This window comes from Macaca thibetana, chromosome 1 (genome assembly GCF_024542745.1).
Source record: "Macaca thibetana thibetana isolate TM-01 chromosome 1, ASM2454274v1, whole genome shotgun sequence".
NCBI classification, from domain to species: domain Eukaryota; kingdom Metazoa; phylum Chordata; class Mammalia; order Primates; family Cercopithecidae; genus Macaca; species Macaca thibetana.
In genome coordinates this window covers 155,430,818-155,449,636 of record NC_065578.1, presented here as the reverse complement: position 1 = coordinate 155,449,636, position 18,819 = coordinate 155,430,818, and the positions used below count along the sequence as shown (strand labels likewise).

The window sequence follows — 18,819 nt, the reverse complement described above, 5'->3', positions numbered from 1 at the left end:
GTTTGAAACAATGCAAATGGGGAGTAAACATGGCCTCGCCCATTAAGGGGAAGCTGGTGAAAAGCACTTTGTCCCGGAACCCATACTCTGGGCGCGGAGCACAAAGATTGGTCACTCCTCTTTGCACTGGGCTTTTCCTCTTATTTCAGTTTTCTTTGAGATCAAATCTGGTTTGTAGATGTGCTTCGGGAGGTTAGGGGTCTCTTCTCCGAGAACCCGGGAGCATGTCGGGCCGCCGGCGCCCCGTCTCGCCTTCTGCTGCGGAGGATCCCTGCCGGCGGTTGTGGTGCTGCTCACGCTGGCAGTGGCCTAGGGTGAGACGCGGGCGGGCGTGGGGAGGCGCCCGGGCGGACGAGGCACCCGGGGCCCCGCAGAGAACTCTCGTGCTGCACTGGGCTGCGCTGCTCTGGGCGCCCGGATCCGAAGGCAGTGTGATGGGTGGGCTGAGTGCGCGAACCGGCAGGGCGGCGAGTCTGGGATCCTTCTGCGCACTGGAGACCCTCGCTGCTTCTGGGTAAGCATGGAGTTTCCACGTGCAGGGGCTTAAGTCATGACCAGCGCAGAGGAAGGAGCAGATGCTGAACGGGTGCCGCACAAAATTCCTTGCCTTTGTGTATTCGGTCTAGGCTGGCTATAGCGGAGCATAGCGTTGATCCTAGCGAAAGAGGACTTGGGGATCCGACAAACCTGAGTTCTGGTCCTAGAAACTTAACTGTGAGGCAAGTTAGCACACCTAAGTCTGTTTGCTCTTCTGTAAAATGGGGACATTGATATCTGTATATTGTGGAGTTCCTGCCTCAATGGCATAAAGCCTGTCGAGTGTCCAACACAGGGCCTGTCCCCGAGTCCATTTCTATCACCCAACCATTGCCTCTGCATTTTGCTCCCAATGGTGCTTAAACAAGCAGTCCTAGGGATGCCCCGCATGGAACCGTCCTCATCCCCAACCCCAAGCCACCACCGCCATCATCACCATGCGCTTGATTGACAGCTTACTTTAAGACAGATGCATGCCAGGCACTTGGGCGTTAGAAGAGCAAGGGAAGCCCCAGAACATGCAGTGTAACACCTGCAAGTAGAAGGGACAGTAGATATGTTTACAGTTTGCATTTTAGTGATGTGTTTAGTACAAAATAAAGCCTATTATAACTACTATGGAAAAATTGAGGCCACACCTCTTCCTTTTTTTTAACTTAAAGTAGGTAAACATCTTCAATTACAACTCTTCTATTATTATTTTTGGGCTCCCCAGAAGTCTTCTTGGTTGCCTGGACTCACTGGCAACATCTCATTTGAAGCGGCAGTTCAACAGTTAGTTGTTTTGGTCCTGCCTCTTCCTGACAAGTCAGGGTTCGTCCTTCTCTGCCACTAGACGTTTTGCATTCATTATTTGAGTGTTCCTTCTTCTCTAAAAGAGCAAGGGGGAAATAAAATCAAGTTCCCCCAAGAGTTGTTATTAATATTTTATCTCCTTAGGCACCAGAAAGCAACCTGTCAGGTGAAGAGATACGATAAAACTTACAATTTTATTTTTAGGAGAGAAGCATGCCCAGTAAGTTAAGCAATCTGTTGTCAGTGCTTACTGAGGTTCTCACAATAACCTCCAAATGTGAAACAGGCTAAACTACCTAGAAATTTTGTTGCTGAAGTAATTTCAATTTTAAAATGCTGATGGATGCTTCCAGTGTGTACAGTCCTTTGGAGTTTAAAAGAAGTGTAAGAGAAAGAGCTATGCACCCAAGGTGTATGCATATAGAAGTAGGTGGTGGAGTTTTATGAAATCTACTTTTTAGGAAGCCAGTGTTCTGGTTTTTCCAGACTCTGCTACTTACCAACTGGGGCTGTGGACCCAGCAACTTAAGTCACACCACTGACGTTCAGTGTCCACATGTATAAAATGAGCACGACTGACATCCTGATTTCTGAGAGAGGTGTTTTGAAAATCAGGTGGGGTAGTGCATGTGACAGTATTTTGTAATCTGAAAACCCCCATGCATGTCTGAAAAATCATGACTAAGAAGTTGTGCAAGACTGCAGGATCACTGAAAAGAGAGAAATCTTAGCCCCTATGATCAGGAAAGGGTGAGAGAAAAGAGTACGGCTTTACTAGTGCTTAAAGAGTGAATCTAGAAACAGGTTGCATAGGACAGTTTATGGGGATATTTATTTCTATATAAAAAATAGCAGAGGAACTAGGATTGTTTTGTCATTATAGGGTACTCATACTACCCATGAAATGGTATAGTAATATTTGAAAGAGAACTTAGATTAGCTGCAAATAGATACTGCAAACTTAGGGCAACCACTGAAAAAAGTGAAAAAAAGAAGTACAATTGATATGCCAGTAAGGAAGAATGAATTGCATCATATAAAATGCTTAGTTAAAACAATAAAGGGGGCCAGGCACAATGGCTCACATCTGTAATCGCAGCACTTTAGGAGACGGGGTAGATAACCTGAGGTCAGGAGTTCGAGACTAGCCTGACCAACATGTAAAAACCCATTTCTACAAAAATTAGCCGGGCATGATGGTGGGTGCCTGTAATCCCAGCTACTCGGGAGGCTGAGGCAGGAGAATCTCTTGAACCTGGAAGGCGGAGGTTGCAGTGAACCGAGATCACGCCACTACACTCCAGCCTGAGCGAAAGAGTGAGACTCTTATCTCAAAAATAAAAATAAAATAAAATAAAGGTCAGGAAAAGAATGCAAAACAAAAAGCAGGAACAGAGAACAAGAGAACAAAGGCAATGAATAGAAACCAGTAACATATTAAACCCACTATATCAACCATCATTTTGAGTGTCAATGATCTAAATGCACCAATTAAAACAGATCATCAGAGTCGGTCAACAAACAAAATTCAGCTATATATTGTGTACTCTCTATAAGCCCATTTTAAATATGGACAATATATATTAAAAGTAAATGGATAAAGATATAACATGCTAATGCTAGTCACAGAAAGCAGAAGTAGCTGTGTTAACTTCAAACACAGCAGACTTCAGACCAAGGAAAATTATTAGGGATAAAGAGGGGCATCGTATAATGATAAATGGGCTAATTTTCCAAGAAGGCATAACAATATCGGATATGTATCCACCTGACAGAGAAACAAAATATGTGGGGCAAAGCCGATAGAACTGCAAGGAGAAATAGACGAATGTACTGTCATAGTTGGAGACTTCAGCACTTATATCAGGAAAAGATAAAGGTGCTGAAGTCTCTTTATCAGAAATGGGCAGATTCAGCAGGCAGAAAATCGGTAAGGACATACTTGAACTCAACAGCACCATCAATCCACTTGGATATAATTGACATATATAGATGACTTCATCCAACAACAGCAAAAGACATATTCTCCGGCTCACATTCATGGGGATAGACCACATTGTGAGCCGTAAGAATAGTACACTAAGCTTTAACAGGGAGTGTTTAAGGTAGGGTGGACTCTGGCGCCCTCATGTGGTCCTCATGGAGGATGTGGTTTGGTTACCCCTGCTAGGTAAAGGTGCAAGAAGGGAAGTTCCAATTTGCTTTCTGTGCTTTATTCTGGTTTACATATGCTCAGATGAGATGACTGGATGTATGATTTATATTATCTACTGTTATCTAAAATAACATTCACATTTGGACAGGTAACATCGAAAGTGTCCTACACAGAAATACTGGGTGAAGATCACTGCAATAAAACCAACTCCAGAAAACAAGAAAATGGCAGAGTTGACAATCCCTCTCACCCTCCCCGCAAAGACACATATATGCACATTTCTTTTGTCAGAGGCATTAAGAGAAAGAAATGCTGTCAATCTAATCACAACTGATCACAACTTGATGAAACCAAAAAATCTAGAAAGTATCAGGAAGACCGTTGAAATACAGCTTTACGTTCACTACTGTGACCAGAGAAACTCACTGTGGCTGTTTTTTGTCCCTTTAGATGTCAACTAATGATTGTGTTAAGTGATCATGATTAACAGAGCATTTAAAATGTTTATTTTATCTGTATTACATTTCAAAAATTTATATTTAGACATATAATTTATGTATTTGTGTAGATACATAACTTATAACTTTATATTTTTGAAAGTGCATGCTCTTTTTTTAAACTGATAGAGGTGCCTAAGCAAAGCAAGTGCAAGTCTATTCCTTAAAGGGTAAGTGTGCAGAATGGAAAGCAGAGTGTACTTCGGGTTGACAGCTCATATTTGAACAGACATGAAAGTGATGATGTGTTAATTGTGTGTATAGCACAGAACAAATCAACTTGCTTTGAATGGAAGGTCTGAACCAGGAGTGCGTGAAATTGGGCTGAGTCATACAAGAAAAAAAATGAAAGGAGATAACAATATATGCCCACTAGAATGGCTAACATTAAAAAGATCGACCAAGCCAAGTTTTGGCAATAAAGTGGAGTAACTGGAATTATAATATATTGCTACTTGGCAGGTAAAATTACAACATTAACTTTAGAACATAGTTCAACCGTTTCTTCAAACCTTAGACACACACACTGTCGTGTTACTCAGCATTTTACGGTTAGGTTTTTACCCAAGAGAAATGAAATCATATGTCCACACAAAGACTTGTACATGAATTTTCACAGCAGTTTTGTTTGTAATAGTCAACAAGTGGAAACAATCCAAATGTCCCTCAACAAGTGAATGGATAAACTAAATTAAGATATATTTATACAATTGAATATTGCCCAGCAACAAAAGGAAACAATTTGTATATGTGCAGCAACTGAGATAGAACTCTAATTATGCTGTGTAAAGGCTAAAACATAAAAAAAAAAAAAAATCTGAATGATTTCCTTTATACGATAGGACATAAATGAAGTGATTCGGGTTACATGAAATTTTAGAAAGTCGAATCAATCTGTAGTAAGAGAAAATAGGTCGAAGATTGCCAAGAGAAGGAAGTGGATGTTTGGATGTATTACAGAAGGACATGAGGGAACTGTGTAGGGGTGAAGAGTATGATGGAAATGTTTGTTGTCTTCATTTGGTGATGGTTTCGCAGGGCATATATATAAGTAATCAAACTGTACTCTTTAAATACTCATCAATCATTGTATGTAATATATCTTAATAAAGCTATAAAAACTTTTTAAACTTATGGTAGATCTTGAGTTTATGGAGTTTATATTAATATATTTATCATATGAACTAGCCACAAATTGAGGGATTAGTAATAAATGAGGGAAAGGAAACTATATCAAGCTTTCTTTGTTGAAGGCTCATATATTCCTTTTTTGAGCTATTATACAACTTTACTTTATATTATTACCTATACTATGCCTACACTACTATGGAGGTAGGAATATTAGGTAATTAAGTGGAAGGAACTTCTTTCTTTCCAAGAATGGTTCATTATATTTGCTTTGTTGTGTTGATCTAGTTCTAACCTCTCATTGCAAGTTTTGCTGTAATATTTACCCCTCTCAATACAGCTTTTGGTGCTAGGAGCCCCACTTGGAATCTCTTCCTTTGTCTGGCATCAATGTATAAGACACATATCAAAATTGTATTTCATACCACGTATCAAATACAGGAAAGGTGAATGCATAACATTGAAAATCACAGGAAATGTTTTATTCATGTTTTTTTATATATACAGTGGTTCTCAAAGTGCTGTTATCTACCAAAATTGGCTGTGAAACTTTTTTAAAATATAAACTCCTGGGCTCTAACCCAGACCCACTAAATCAGAGATTCTGGGGACATAGCTTGGACTCTTCATTTTTTTTTATAAGTAATTCTTCAATTATTTGTTCATTGCAACAAATATGCACTGAGTGCTTATAACTGAGTGTTAAGCACAAGGGCTAGATATTAATTTAGAGGTACAAAAGATACATCATCATTTGCCCTCAAATTATACACATCTAATATCTTTTGAGATAAATAGATCCTTCTAAAAGCACACAAAGTTAAAAAGCACAAATTGCAATAACAAACAATTACTGATATGAAAGGAAAAGGAAAGGATCCGACTGGGAATTATTATAGGGTGGGGTAGAGGGAAGTAGTTTAGATTCCAAATGCCTGAGAGGGTCAGGGAAGGCATCAGACTAGATTGGGTGTGTTCAGGGTGGTATGGACATAGACAGGCCAGGGACGGCTTCGATAAGAAAGTGCCATTTTAGCAGACACCTGGAGGAAGAACTGAAGTCAGAGCGAAGATAAAAGCGTGTCATACAGAGGAATGTCATAGGGGAAAAATGTGTGTCTTCAGGAAACTGAAAAAGGGGAAAGGGCCACACCTTGGTGAGGGGACCGAGTGGCACGAGATGAAGCAGGAAGCATAGACAAGGGCATCCTTGTACAAAGTCAAAAGTTGGTTCTTTTAAGTCTAATAAAATTGACCTCTGGCCTCAATCTATCCTTCAGAATTTGAATTTATTAGTGGAAGGTGTGGGAAGGAGCAGAAATGAAAACAAAACAAAACAAACAAGAGATTTCCAAAACTATAGTAAAATGCTATTCTTTTCAACATATGTATCTTCTTGATTACATATTGTTTGACTCTAACTGTGATTTTTGTTGCTTTTAGTTAAATCTACAAGGCCTTAAGGGGCCTAGCTGAGTCTAGTATTTAATTTGAAATATCTATGAGAAAATACACGCTTCTTTATGGTAAAGTATAGCTTTAGTTGTTGAGCTTTGTTCACTCTTTGTGCTCAGGATTGACTTGGCAACAGACTTCCAACACTGGTGACTGCTACCGAGGGCCAAAGAGGAGATGTGTACTCCCACTGAATGAGTGCCCACTGAGCATGAAGGTGGATGGTAGAATGCATGAGTGTAGCTTGTCACAAGAAAGTATGATAAATGAGAATGGGAGAGACGAAGCTACACCACAGGCACTTACTGATTAACTAAGATTAGAAGCTGTGAATTGCAGCTTCCCGTTTAGTGAAAGATGATATATAGTTTAGTTGTCTTCAAACTAGCAGAGACTTTTTAAATGGATGGGTGCTGATTTTTTTTTAAGCCCATTTCTAAGGCATCTTTTAAAACAGGTGTCCTCAACCCCTGGGGCATGAACCGGTACTGTCCGGTGGCCCGTTAGGAACTGGGCAGAACGGTAGGAGGTGAGCAGCCAAGCATTACTGCCTGAGCTCCACCTCCTGTCAGATCAGTGGCAGCATTAGATTCTCATAGGAGCAGAACCCCTATTGTGAACTGTGCATACGAGGGATCTAGGTTGCATGCTCCCTGTGAGAACCTAATGCCTGATGATCTGGGTGAAACAGTTCCATCTCAAAACCATTCCCCTGCACCCTCCATTCCAGGAAAAATTGTCTTCCACAAAATGAGTCTTAGGTGCCAAAAAGGTTGGGGACCAAAGTTCTAAAGGAATCAATCTCTTTGCTATTATTGTTACAATTATTATTGTTAAGATGGAGTCTTGCTCTGTCACCCAGGCTGGAGTGCAGTGGCACAATCTTGGCTCTACTGCAACTTCCGCCTCCTGGGTTCAAATGATTCTCCTGCCTCAGTCTCCCAAGTAGCTTGGACTACAGGCACATGCCACCATGCTCTGCTAAGTTTTTGTACGTTTAGTAGAGACGGGGTTTCACCATCTTGGCCAAACTGGTCTTGAATTCCTGACCTCAAGTGACCCACCCACCTTGGTCTCCCAAAGTGCTGACATTACAGACATGAGCCACCACACTCAGCTCCCTTGGCTATTATTGAAGTATTCTTTTTCTTTTTTGATCACATCTATGCAGTATATTGGAGAGAAAGAGGAAGTAGAGTGGGAATTTCAACAGGGCATGGTGGCTCACACCTGTAATCCCAGGACTTTGGGAGGCAGAGGTGGGCAGATCACCTGAGGTCAGGAGTTTGAGACCAGCCTGGCCAACACGGTAAAACCTCATTTCTACTAAATATTCAAAAATTGGCCAGATGTGGTCGCAGGTGCCTGTAATCCCATCTACTTGGGAGGCTGAGGCAGGGAGTATTGCTTGAACCTGTGAGGCAGAGGATGGCACCACTGCACTCCAGTCTGGGTGACAGAGGTATACTCTGTCACCAAAAAAAAAAAAAAAAAAAAAAAAAAAAAAAAAAAAGTCATTTCTCCATTAACTTAGATGCTGTTGTGGTCTTGATCCCCAGATCAATGCAATGCCCCAGAACAGCTTCCATTTGCCAGGCCTACCAACCTAACTGATGCATCTGAGTTTCCCGTTGGAACACATCTGAAGTATGAATGCCTCCCTGGTTATCATGGAAAACCATTTTCTATCATCTGCCTAAAAAACTCAGTCTGGACAAGTGCTAAGGACAAGTGTACACGTAAGTAACTCTGGAGTGGGAACCCCTCTGTTAGTCAAGTATCTGTAAGATCTGATTCAATTTGTTCAGATTTTGTAACTGAGTTGCATATGACAATTAGTTCGCCAAGGTGCAATACATACAAGAATTATTCTTGTAGATCATACCTTGTTACTGCTTTCAGTTCCTGGCGCCTTCATTACAAGTTTATTTCATGAGAAACAGTCATTGCAGGACATGATTGAGGGAAAATCCCGATTCACTGGGGGTCTCCCATTTTCATGACTAAAATTAAGTAATGAATGACTTGGGACAAGAAAAAGAAGTGGATTAAATAACTCAAAGATGTGACAATTTTGGGCTTTGAGATCTTTGGATTATACCAATTGAATTGAATTACAGATAATAACAAAGTTTACATTTTTCTGGGGGCATAATATGGGAATGAAACAGATCTGAAAGGGAAGTTTGTTTTTGAAAGGGAGCTGATCCTGAGGCAGTCTGGTGAGTTTCCTCAAGGTAGCAAAATCTGTGGAACCATCAGAACTGCGAGTGTTCCTCAGTAAGCTACAGGCAGGTTGAGACCTTATGTACTGAAAAAAAATGCAGTTTGCTCTACTTGGCTCCAAAATTCTGTTTCTTTCCTGTAGGTAAATCATGTCATAATCCTAAAGATCCTGTGAATGGCATGGTGCATGTGATCAAAGACATCCAGTTCGGATCCCAAATTAATTATTCTTGTAATAAAGGGTGAGTTGGCAGCAACATCTCTTGGTTCAAGAGTTCTAGCACAGCCATACTACCTTCTAGTCACATCTCAGAAAGGACAACTAAGCTATTACCATCTGCTCTTTAAAGGCTTCAACACAGGTGTTTAGCTCCTGACTGAAATGAACAAAGGTATGACAAAATCAGGGGGAAAATCATCTGTATCCTTGCTGGAAACCAAGGCTGTGCATATATGAAAAGTGTGGCATTCATTGGGTGAGAAGGAAGAAAATGGGGGAAGAGTATACTCAAAGCACACAAACAGCCTTAACCCAAAGTAGACATTGCTGGAGGAAAAGGAAGGCAATTGAGCAGCTGTGTGAGAGAAATCGTAATGGTAATAGCACAAATAGTTTGCTAGGGTTGCTGTAAGAGAGTACTCCAAAACAGGTGGCTTAATACAAATGAAGTTTTTGCAGTTCTGTTCTGGAGGCTGGAAGTGCAAAATCAAGGTGTTGGCAGAGCCAGAGCCATGCTCCCTCCAAAAAACCTGTAGGAATGGATCCCTCTTTGCTTCTTCCAGTTTCTGAAGCCCCAGGCCTTGGCGTGTAGCAGCAGAACTCTAGTTTCTGTCTCTGCTGTCCTCAAACGGCTGTCTTCCCTCTGTGTCCAAAGTTCTTTTTTTTTTTTTTTTTTTTTTTTTTTTTTTTTTAGTAGAAACAGAATTTCACCGTGTTCGCCAAGATGGTCTCAATCTCCCGATCTCGTGATCCACCCGCCTCGGCCTCCCAAAGTGCTGGGATTACAGGCATGAGCCACTGTACCCAGCCCAGAATTCCCTCTTTCAGTATAAGGACACCACTCATATTGGATTGGGGCCCACACTAATGACTTCATCTTAACTTGATTGCCTCTCCAAAGACCGTGTTTCCAAATAAGGTCACATTAATAGGAACTGGGGATTAAGACGTCCATATATTTCGGGGGTGAGGGGAACATAATTCTCATGCATTGCTGGTAGGAATGCAAAATGGTACCATGACTTTGAAAGACGTTTTGACAGTTTTTTATAAAAATAAACATACTCTTACCATATTATCCAGCAGTTATCCTCCTTGGTATTTATTTATCTAAAGGAATTGAAATCTCAGCTTCACACACAAAAAAAATCTGCACGCAGATGTTTGTAACAGCTTTATTCATAATTGCCAAAACTTGGAAGCAATCAAGATGTACTTTAGCAAGGGAATGGATAAACTGTGGTACATCCATACAATAGAATATTATTCAATACCAAAAAGAAATGAGCTATCAAGCCATGAAGAGACATAGAGGAACCTTAAATAATGAACCTTTTTTCACTATTACTAAGGGAAAGAAGCCAATCTGAAAAGCCTATGTAGTATATGATTCCAACTATACACCATTCTGGAAAACGCAAAACTATGGAGACGTAAAAAGATCAGCAGTTGCCAGGGGTTAGGGAAGAAGGGGATGAATAAGCAGAGCACAGATTTTTGAGGGTAGTGAAACTACTCTGTATGATGCCATCACAGTAGGTACATGTCATAATAAATTTATCCAAAATCATATGATGTGCAATACCAAGAGTATACCCTAATATAAACTATGGACTTGGGGTGACCATGATGTGTCAGTGTAAGTTCATCAGTTGCAAAATTATGTACCACCCTGGTGAAGGCTGTTTATAATAGGGGAGGCTATCCATGTGTAGGAGCAGGGAGTATATAGGAAATCTCTGTATCTTCTGTTCATTATTGCTGTGAACCAAAAACTGTGCTAAAACACAAAGTCTATTTTTTTAAAACTACATAAAAGTAAATACACAAGCACATGTGCATAAACAGACACGCACACAAATGGGTACAGGTAAAACAGGAAATTTGAACAAAACTGGTGGATCGTACCTGTCTCAATATCTTGAGTTTGATGTTGCACTATTGTTTTACAAAATGTTATTATTAGAGGGAAATTGAGTAAAGTGTACCTGGGATCTCTCCGGACTATTCCCTACAACTGCATGTGAATCTGATTATCTCAAAATAAAAAGTTTTTTTTTTAAGTTACTACTAAATTTCCAAGGGAATGGGATTCCTACCAAAGAATTGTATATTGTGAAATTAAATAATTCTAACTTAAAACAATTCAAACTTATAGCTGGGGGAACTTTAAATAATTTGGAGCCATAAGAAGAGTGTGGCTATGCAGCCTGAGCCATGCAGCAGGCAGCTGTAACTTCTGCCTTTTTTTCCTATAAATAGTTAAAACCAAATTGCGCTAGAGATAAGACCCACTCACATCACTATCCCTTTTCAAGGAGCAATAAAGTAATCTTCCTTGGAATGTAGCAATCTGTAACAAATCAAAGTGCTGTAACTATGCATGGTCCCATATGGAAAATACAATCCTGCTAAAATTTCTCTGTCTCTGCCTATATCAGTGATACCTTACGTCCTCCACTTTGGAGTGCTGACCCCATTCATTTGGAGTTGGTGTCTTCCATGTGACTACCTTTAAGCTTTGTGCTCAAATAAACTATCCTTAAATATATTTTCTGAATCTCATTATTTAAGGTTAACCATGTGCTAACCTAAATAATTCACAGGATTTGTTTTTTATCCTCATTTTTTCGTAACCCATCCGCCTGGTTCAAGGCACATAGATTAAGAAGGAAAATGGAAATGGGACTAATATCCCAGGCTTCACTGTCCCTCTTTGGGCTCTGGGGAGGAGACTCCCAAAAGTCTAGACATGTTTACCCACATGCTGTGTGTGGTTTCTGAAAATGAAATGATCATGGCTTTTCCTGAACCATGGCTTAACTTTGTGAATCCACAACTCTCTCTTCCCCGGGAGATCCAAAAAGATAGGGTAGGATGTGAAGACTTCAATCTGTTCAAATGGACATGAGAACCCCTGCCTCTCCTTAAAATAAGTAGCATGGATTTTATCTCTCTCCCTTACTTCCTCATAAGCATTCTGAATGAGAAAAGTTCAAACCATTATTTGTTCAATTACTTAATCTACTTTGGGACACAAGCTTCATAAATTAAAATATTCTTCTATCTGTTCCCCTTGATCGGCGAACATAAAGTTATCTTTTGACTCATATTTAAAATGTTCAGTACTACAACACTGAACAATAGTATGGAGGGAAAAAAATGCCAACTTAAGTTTGGACTTGCTTCACCATTCCTATCCCAACCCCCGTGATTAGAAAATCAAAAAGAACACTTGGAGAAATAACCTCAGTGAGGTCAAAATCCAGAGGAGTCTCCAGGATGTCTTGTTCCTAAGACAAATAGACAGAAGGAGGCGCACATATAGGATTGCAGCCCTTCTTCACTTCATTTGTTCTTTATTTGTGTGCATGTGTGTTGGCAGCGCAATTGAGAATGCTTTCATTTTGGGTGGTATACTAGAAGGCATTAAAAAACAAAATGAGAAGTAGGAATTGAACAATGTGAACGCATGGACACAGGGAGGGAACCTCACACACTGGGGCCTGTTGGTATGTGGGGGGCTTGGGGAGGGATAGCATTAGGAGAAATACCTAATGTAGGTGACAGGTTGATGGGTACAGCAAACCGCCATGGCACGTGTATACCTATGAAACTGCACATTCTTGATGGGTATACAGCAAAATCCCAGCCTTTGGGAGGCCGAGGCGGGCGGATCACAAGGTCAGGAGATCGAGACCACAGTAAACCCCGTATGTAATAAAAAAATTAGCTGCACAGCTAGTCAGGAGGCTGCACATGTACCCCGGAGAAGCTTAACAGTAGACTAATAAAAAAAAAAAAAAAAAAAAAAAAAAAAAAAAAAAAAAAAATTAATTAATTTATAAAAACAAAATAAGTCCAGGTTCAATGGCTCCTGACTGTAATCCCAGCACTTTGGGAGACTGAGGTGGGCGAATCACCTGAGGTCAGGAGTTCAAGACCACCCTGGTCAACAGGATGAAACCCCGTCTTTACTAAAAATACAAAAATTAGCCGGGTGTGATGGCATGCACCTGTAATCCCAGCTACTTGAGAGACGAGGCAGGAGAATCACTTGAACCTAGGGGGTGGAGATTGCAGTGAGCCGAGATCACACCATTGCACTCCAGCCTGGGCAACAAGAGTGAAACTCTATCTCAAAAAAAAAAATAAACAAATAATAATAATAATAAATAACCAAAATGATATTGAAGTCATTAATAATTACAACATAATAGCTACTATAATGTAACAATGTGTTAAGTGTCTTCAAAAGGACCCACTGTTTTCTCACTATTCATTTGATCTCCATTTGGCACTGTTTTGTTGTTTGAATAAAGCTTTATGCCACCAGGTTTTCCTACATATTTATAAAACAAAGTTCTCAGCTATACCAATAACCATGACTGTTATTTTACGTTGCTTCATTCCTTCATGTATAGTACTATCAAGTTTGACCCTACCCTCACTATGACTAGTTTGGCCCAACCATCTATTACAACAGAGAGCCTCAGGTGAAGTAAAATAAATGTTATAAATTCTTCCAAATTTATGGCACACTTTGAACAGTTTGAGATATACTAATTGAGAATTGCTAACTTTAACATTTTAAGTATCAATTAAGTGTTCAATTCTTTTTGATCAGCTTGGATTGCCTTTGGTTCTAGTTACGAATCATTTTCTTTCTTCTTTCTTTCTTTCTTTCTTTCTTTCTTTCTCTTTCTTTCTTCCTTTCTCTCTCTCTCTCACTCTCTCTTTTTCTCTCTCTCTCTCACTCTTTCTCTCTCTTTCTCTCTCCCTCTCTCTCTCTCTCTCTCTTTTTCTTTCTTACTGACAAGGTCTTGCTTTGTTGCCCAGGCTGGAGTGTAGTGGCATGATCAACACTCACTACAGCCTCAACCTCCCCAGCTCAAGCAATCTTCCTGCCTCAGCCTCCTGAGTAGCGAGGACTACAGGAATGTGCCACCATGCCTGGCTTTTTAATAAATTTTTTGTAGAGACAGGGTCACACTATGTTGCCCACGCTTCTATCGAACTCCTGAGCTCAAGCAATCCTCCTGCCTCAGCCCCCCAACACACTGGGATTACAGGCATGAACCACTGTGAATGGCCTACTTTAATGAATCTTACTGATAAAAGTCCATCTGTGCAGCTATACATTAATACTTACAAGGCATAGAAATACATACAACAGGACTACATACACATATACATATGTATATATATGACAACTTCCCTGAACTCAAGAAGCTTGTGTTGTCTTTTAAGAAAATGAAATGTATAGGAAAAACTGTAATTCATCTTTGATTTATATAAAAATATATCATAAGGTAATAAAGAAGAGAAAGCCCACCCAACTGAGAAGGCATGGAAGAGAAAATAACAAAGTCCCAAGAATGTGAAATTTGGGAAGGTGATAGATAGTTCTTTGACAAGTGGAAAATGTCCCTCTGAATTCTGTAACAGTGTAATCTCTGGAAGTAGTAATTTAACTGGATAGTTGACCTGCGTCTTTGGAACCTAATATTCCTTATTTTTTGCCTCTAGATACCGACTCATTGGTTCCTCGTCTGCCACATGCATCATCTCAGGCAATACTGCCATTTGGGATAATGAAACACCTATTTGTGAGAGTGAGTTGAAATATCCCTTCCTATTTCTTTTACGGATACATTCTAATTTTTCTCTGGAATAATAAAAATCTTAACCGAATTCCTTCTGTGCAATCTGTCCTTCACATGGCTGAAGACAGCGGTAATGTTCTCGAATATTCCTACAGGGTTCCTGGCAACTCTTTGCTTAAAGTTCTGCCTTATCCTGGGATGTGTCTTTTCTAATTCTGGGGGCTTAAATACATAAAATCCTTCAAACTTGATTTTACTTCAATAAATTTGAAATTATGGTGGTTCTACCACCTCCAGTATAATAATCATCCTGCTTGGCAAATCAGTAAAGATTTTTAACATTTATGCTTTTCAAGGTTAGTGAAGCTGTGGAAGAACCTGGACTCTCACGCACCACGAGGTCAACACATCCTCTCGAAAGGCACCATGCACTATTAACCTCAGAAGTGGGCATATATTTTAACCTACTTCTTAGAATTTATACTTATGAAATAATCACACACTTTTTAAAGCAGTTTGGTATAAACTTTTCATTGCAGCATCATTTATATTAGTTAAAATGTTAGAGCAACCTAGTTTAAAAATATTTGAAACTATGGTTTGGAAATAATCTACTAGGAGGAAAAAGATGTGTTCAAATGACCACTATAAAGAATTCCCAAAGAAACATAAAATAGCTATGCAGAATGGAAAAGTAATGGAAAAATGAAATAATCACACACTTTTTAAAGCAGTTTGGTATAAACTTTTCATTGCAGCATCATTTATATTAGTTAAAATGTTAGAGCAACCTAGTTAAAAATATTTGAAACGATGGTTTGGAAATAATCTATTAGGAGGAAAAAGATGTGTTCAAATGACCACTATAAAGAATTCCTGAAGAAACATAAAATAGCTACGCAGAATGGAAAAAAGTATATCCATACACTGGCATGGTATTCAGCCATAAAAAAAATTACAGCATAAAGAAGCACTTAATGACTAGAAAGAGATGTGTTTTATGTGGGAAAAGAATCAGATGAACAGCATGTATGGCAAGATCTCATTTTATTAAAAAGTAATACACCTGTGTAGCGAGGGCCAGGCTGAGGCTCAGTGAAATATAGTGTATAACATCTTTGTCTTACTGTTCTCTTTAGATAACTTGAAGACTTTACTTTTCTTCTTGTTATTTAAAAATGTTGTTCCTTTTACTAGAAAGTTTATGAGCTTCAGAATCTAAATTTACAAATGACATTGGTCACACATTTGTCTCTGTTTATCCACTTTAAGAAACAGTTTTGCTGTTCTGTAAAACAAATTGGGAAACCTTCCATGTTATTTGAAATCTATAATAAGATAACATGGAATTGGAATAGAAATTTTCTTGGAAATATGAAAAAATAGTAAAATAGAGAAAACAAAAAATATAATAATACACCTATACCTGTATCTATGTTTTTATCTCTGTTTCTAGTTCTGTAAACTCTCTATATCTAAATCCTGGTAAATGACTTCAAGTCTTCTTGGAGAAGTCTAGGGGAAGATTTACAATACATGCTTTTGATTGTGTAGCAGGTGCTTCCTCAAAAGAATCCAGTCTCCCATCCATTCGTGCTGCTCTGGGTCTATAAACTGTTCAAGTTTAGGAATTGTTGATGAACAATGAACTTCTTTTACAATAATTCAAGTCAGACTTCTATTCACTTGACCTAAATCTCTTCTGCTTATACAAATCATATAACACTTTAGTCGGCTATCCATCTACTTCGGTTTTAGAGACTCCATGATCAATTAGCCCAGTAACAATATTCTCTTCAGTCAAATCATTCTGATTACTGTTTCAGCTCTAATATCCATTACAAGAACCCCCATTGTCTCTGGCAATTAAGTGCTGCTACTTGGACTCTGCCACCCTGAGGTCCTTTGGTCCCCGAGTGAATTCAGAGAACCCAGTTCAATGGCAACAGTTCCCATTGTCGTTCCTGCCCTGCAGAGAATGAGCCGTCGCAGAGGATGCTGAAACTCCCCATGTGAATGTACTCCTCAAGCCTCTGGTAAAAGGTCTATCTTCTGAACCCTCCACTCCTGCACTGTGCCTCACCAGCTCTATCCAAAGATGACCTTCAGAGTGGAATGGCTGTTGCTTAACTTCTGCCTCTCAAATATCAGGCTAATTTCTCATGCTGTAACCCTAGTCCAGAACCATACAGAGAAACTAAGTCTGGAAAACTTAATTCCAAATTGGCCTGGTTGACGCTATACAAAACCCCCAGATAATTATAATTTTATTTAACTCTTTATCTTCTTTTCTTTCCTTCCCTCCTTCCCTTCTGCCAGCCTGCCTTCCTTCTTTGCTTCCTTTCTTTCTCCCTCCCTCCCTCCTTCCCTCCCTCCCTCCCTCCTTCTCTCCCTTCCTCCCTCCCTTCCTCCCTCCTTTCCTTCCCTCCTTCCCTGCTTTCCTTCTTCCTTATTTTCTTTCTTCTTTACCACATGGCTAGGACCACCAATATAACATTGAACATTGGTAGCAATAGGTGTCATCCTTGTCTTGTTCCACATCTCAAAGGGAAAGATTAAAACATTTCACCATTAATCTGGTGTTTACTGTAGGCTTTTTGTAGATAATCATTTTTGAATTAAGGACATTCTCACATATTCTTCATTATTAAAATTTTTTGTCTTTGAATCATGTTGAAGTTTATCAAACACTTCAGTTACATGTATCGATGTAATTATATCTGTTTCTCTGTTTTCTGTTAATGTAACAAACTGTTTTGAGTACATTTTTGAAAGGCAAATAATTTTGAATTTCAATTTTACATTCTTAAAATAAACCAACTTGGTCATAATATTTAATCATTTTTATATATGACAAATATGCTTTAATAGCACATTTTAGATGTTTCTATTAAAGTATAATTCATGTATCATAAAAGTTACCTTTTTAAATTACACAGTTCAGTGGTATTTAGTATATTCACAAAGTTGTATGTTATGGTCTGAATGTTCGAGTCTACCCCAGATCCATATGTCGAAATCCATACCCCTAAGGTGATGACATTAAGGAGTGAGGCCTTTGGAAGGTGATAAGATCATGAGAGCAGAGCTGTCACGAATGGGATTAGTGTCCTAATAAGAGAGGCCCAGAAGAGCTCCTTTGCCCCTCCTGCCATGGGAGGAAATGCTGAATCTGCCAGAGAGGTTGGTCCTGAACTCCTTAGCCTCCACAACTAAAAGAAATAAATTTCTGTTGTGTACGAGCTAATCAGTTTATATTATTTCGTTATAGCTGCCCAAATAGACTAAGACATTGGGCAACCAGCACCGCCAATTAATTCCAGAACACTTTCTTCATTCCATTCCTATTTTAGAGATTAGACTGTAACTTTTTTTCTTGTAATGTCCTTTTAAGATTTTGACATCAAACTTATGACAGTCTCATAAAGCCAGCTGGTAGTGTTTCATGTATTTGTTTCCTTGAAAGAGTTTATATAAAATTGGTATTATCTCTTCTTTAAATGTTTAAAAGAATTCACCAGAAAAGCCCTGGAGTTTACTTTGTTGGGAGGTCTTTTTTTTTCCAACAATTTTCCTGTACCATGTAGACTTTTTGCTGAAGTATAACATATACGCAGTAAAGTGCATACATCTTAATTATGCAGTTCAATGGTTATTTACGAATTAAATGCATCCATGTAAATGACACTCAGATTAAGATATAGAACACTATCAGCACCCCAGAAGCCTTCCCGATGCCCTTTCCCAGTTATCTTCCCAAAGTAACCATTATTCTGATTTATTACATTAATAATTAGTTTTGCCACTTCCTAAATTTTATAAAGGAATCAAAAAATAGGTACTCTTTTGTGTCCGGCTTCTGCTCAGTGTTATATTTGGAAGTCACTTTTGTTGCTGCATGAAGGATTGTCGGATTTTTTTTATTTTTACGTTATATTTCATTGATGATCTTGAGTACCTTTTCATATGTTTGTGAAGTGCCTATTCCAAACTTCTGGCTGTTATTGACTAGTTTGTCTATCATTTTATTGTTTTGTAGAAGTTATTTAAATATTCTCATGTTTTCTAATAAATGGAACACAAATGTTGTCTTTCAGACTATGGCTTTTCTTTTTCTTTTTCCATTCTTAATGATGTCTTTTGTTGTAGGAAGTTCTACATTTTAATAATATTCAATTTATGGGTCTTTTTTCCAAGTTA

The 18,819-nt window shown here is 39.0% G+C and overlaps 2 protein-coding genes across 3 annotated transcripts in view; both read left to right on the top strand.

Moving 5' to 3' along the window:
• Positions 1–18,819, top strand: part of LOC126949105 (complement receptor type 1-like) — a 98,922-nt gene that overhangs the window by 34,421 nt on the left and 45,682 nt on the right. Inside the window, exons 2-4 of the mRNA XM_050781634.1 lie at positions 8,127–8,306; positions 8,936–9,035; positions 14,543–14,628. Coding sequence (XP_050637591.1) covers positions 8,127–8,306; positions 8,936–9,035; positions 14,543–14,628 — 366 coding nt within the window. The remainder of the gene's footprint in view (positions 1–8,126; positions 8,307–8,935; positions 9,036–14,542; positions 14,629–18,819) is intronic.
• Positions 1–18,819, top strand: part of CR1 (complement C3b/C4b receptor 1 (Knops blood group)) — a 235,393-nt gene that overhangs the window by 170,934 nt on the left and 45,640 nt on the right. The gene's annotated exons all lie outside the window — the stretch shown is intronic.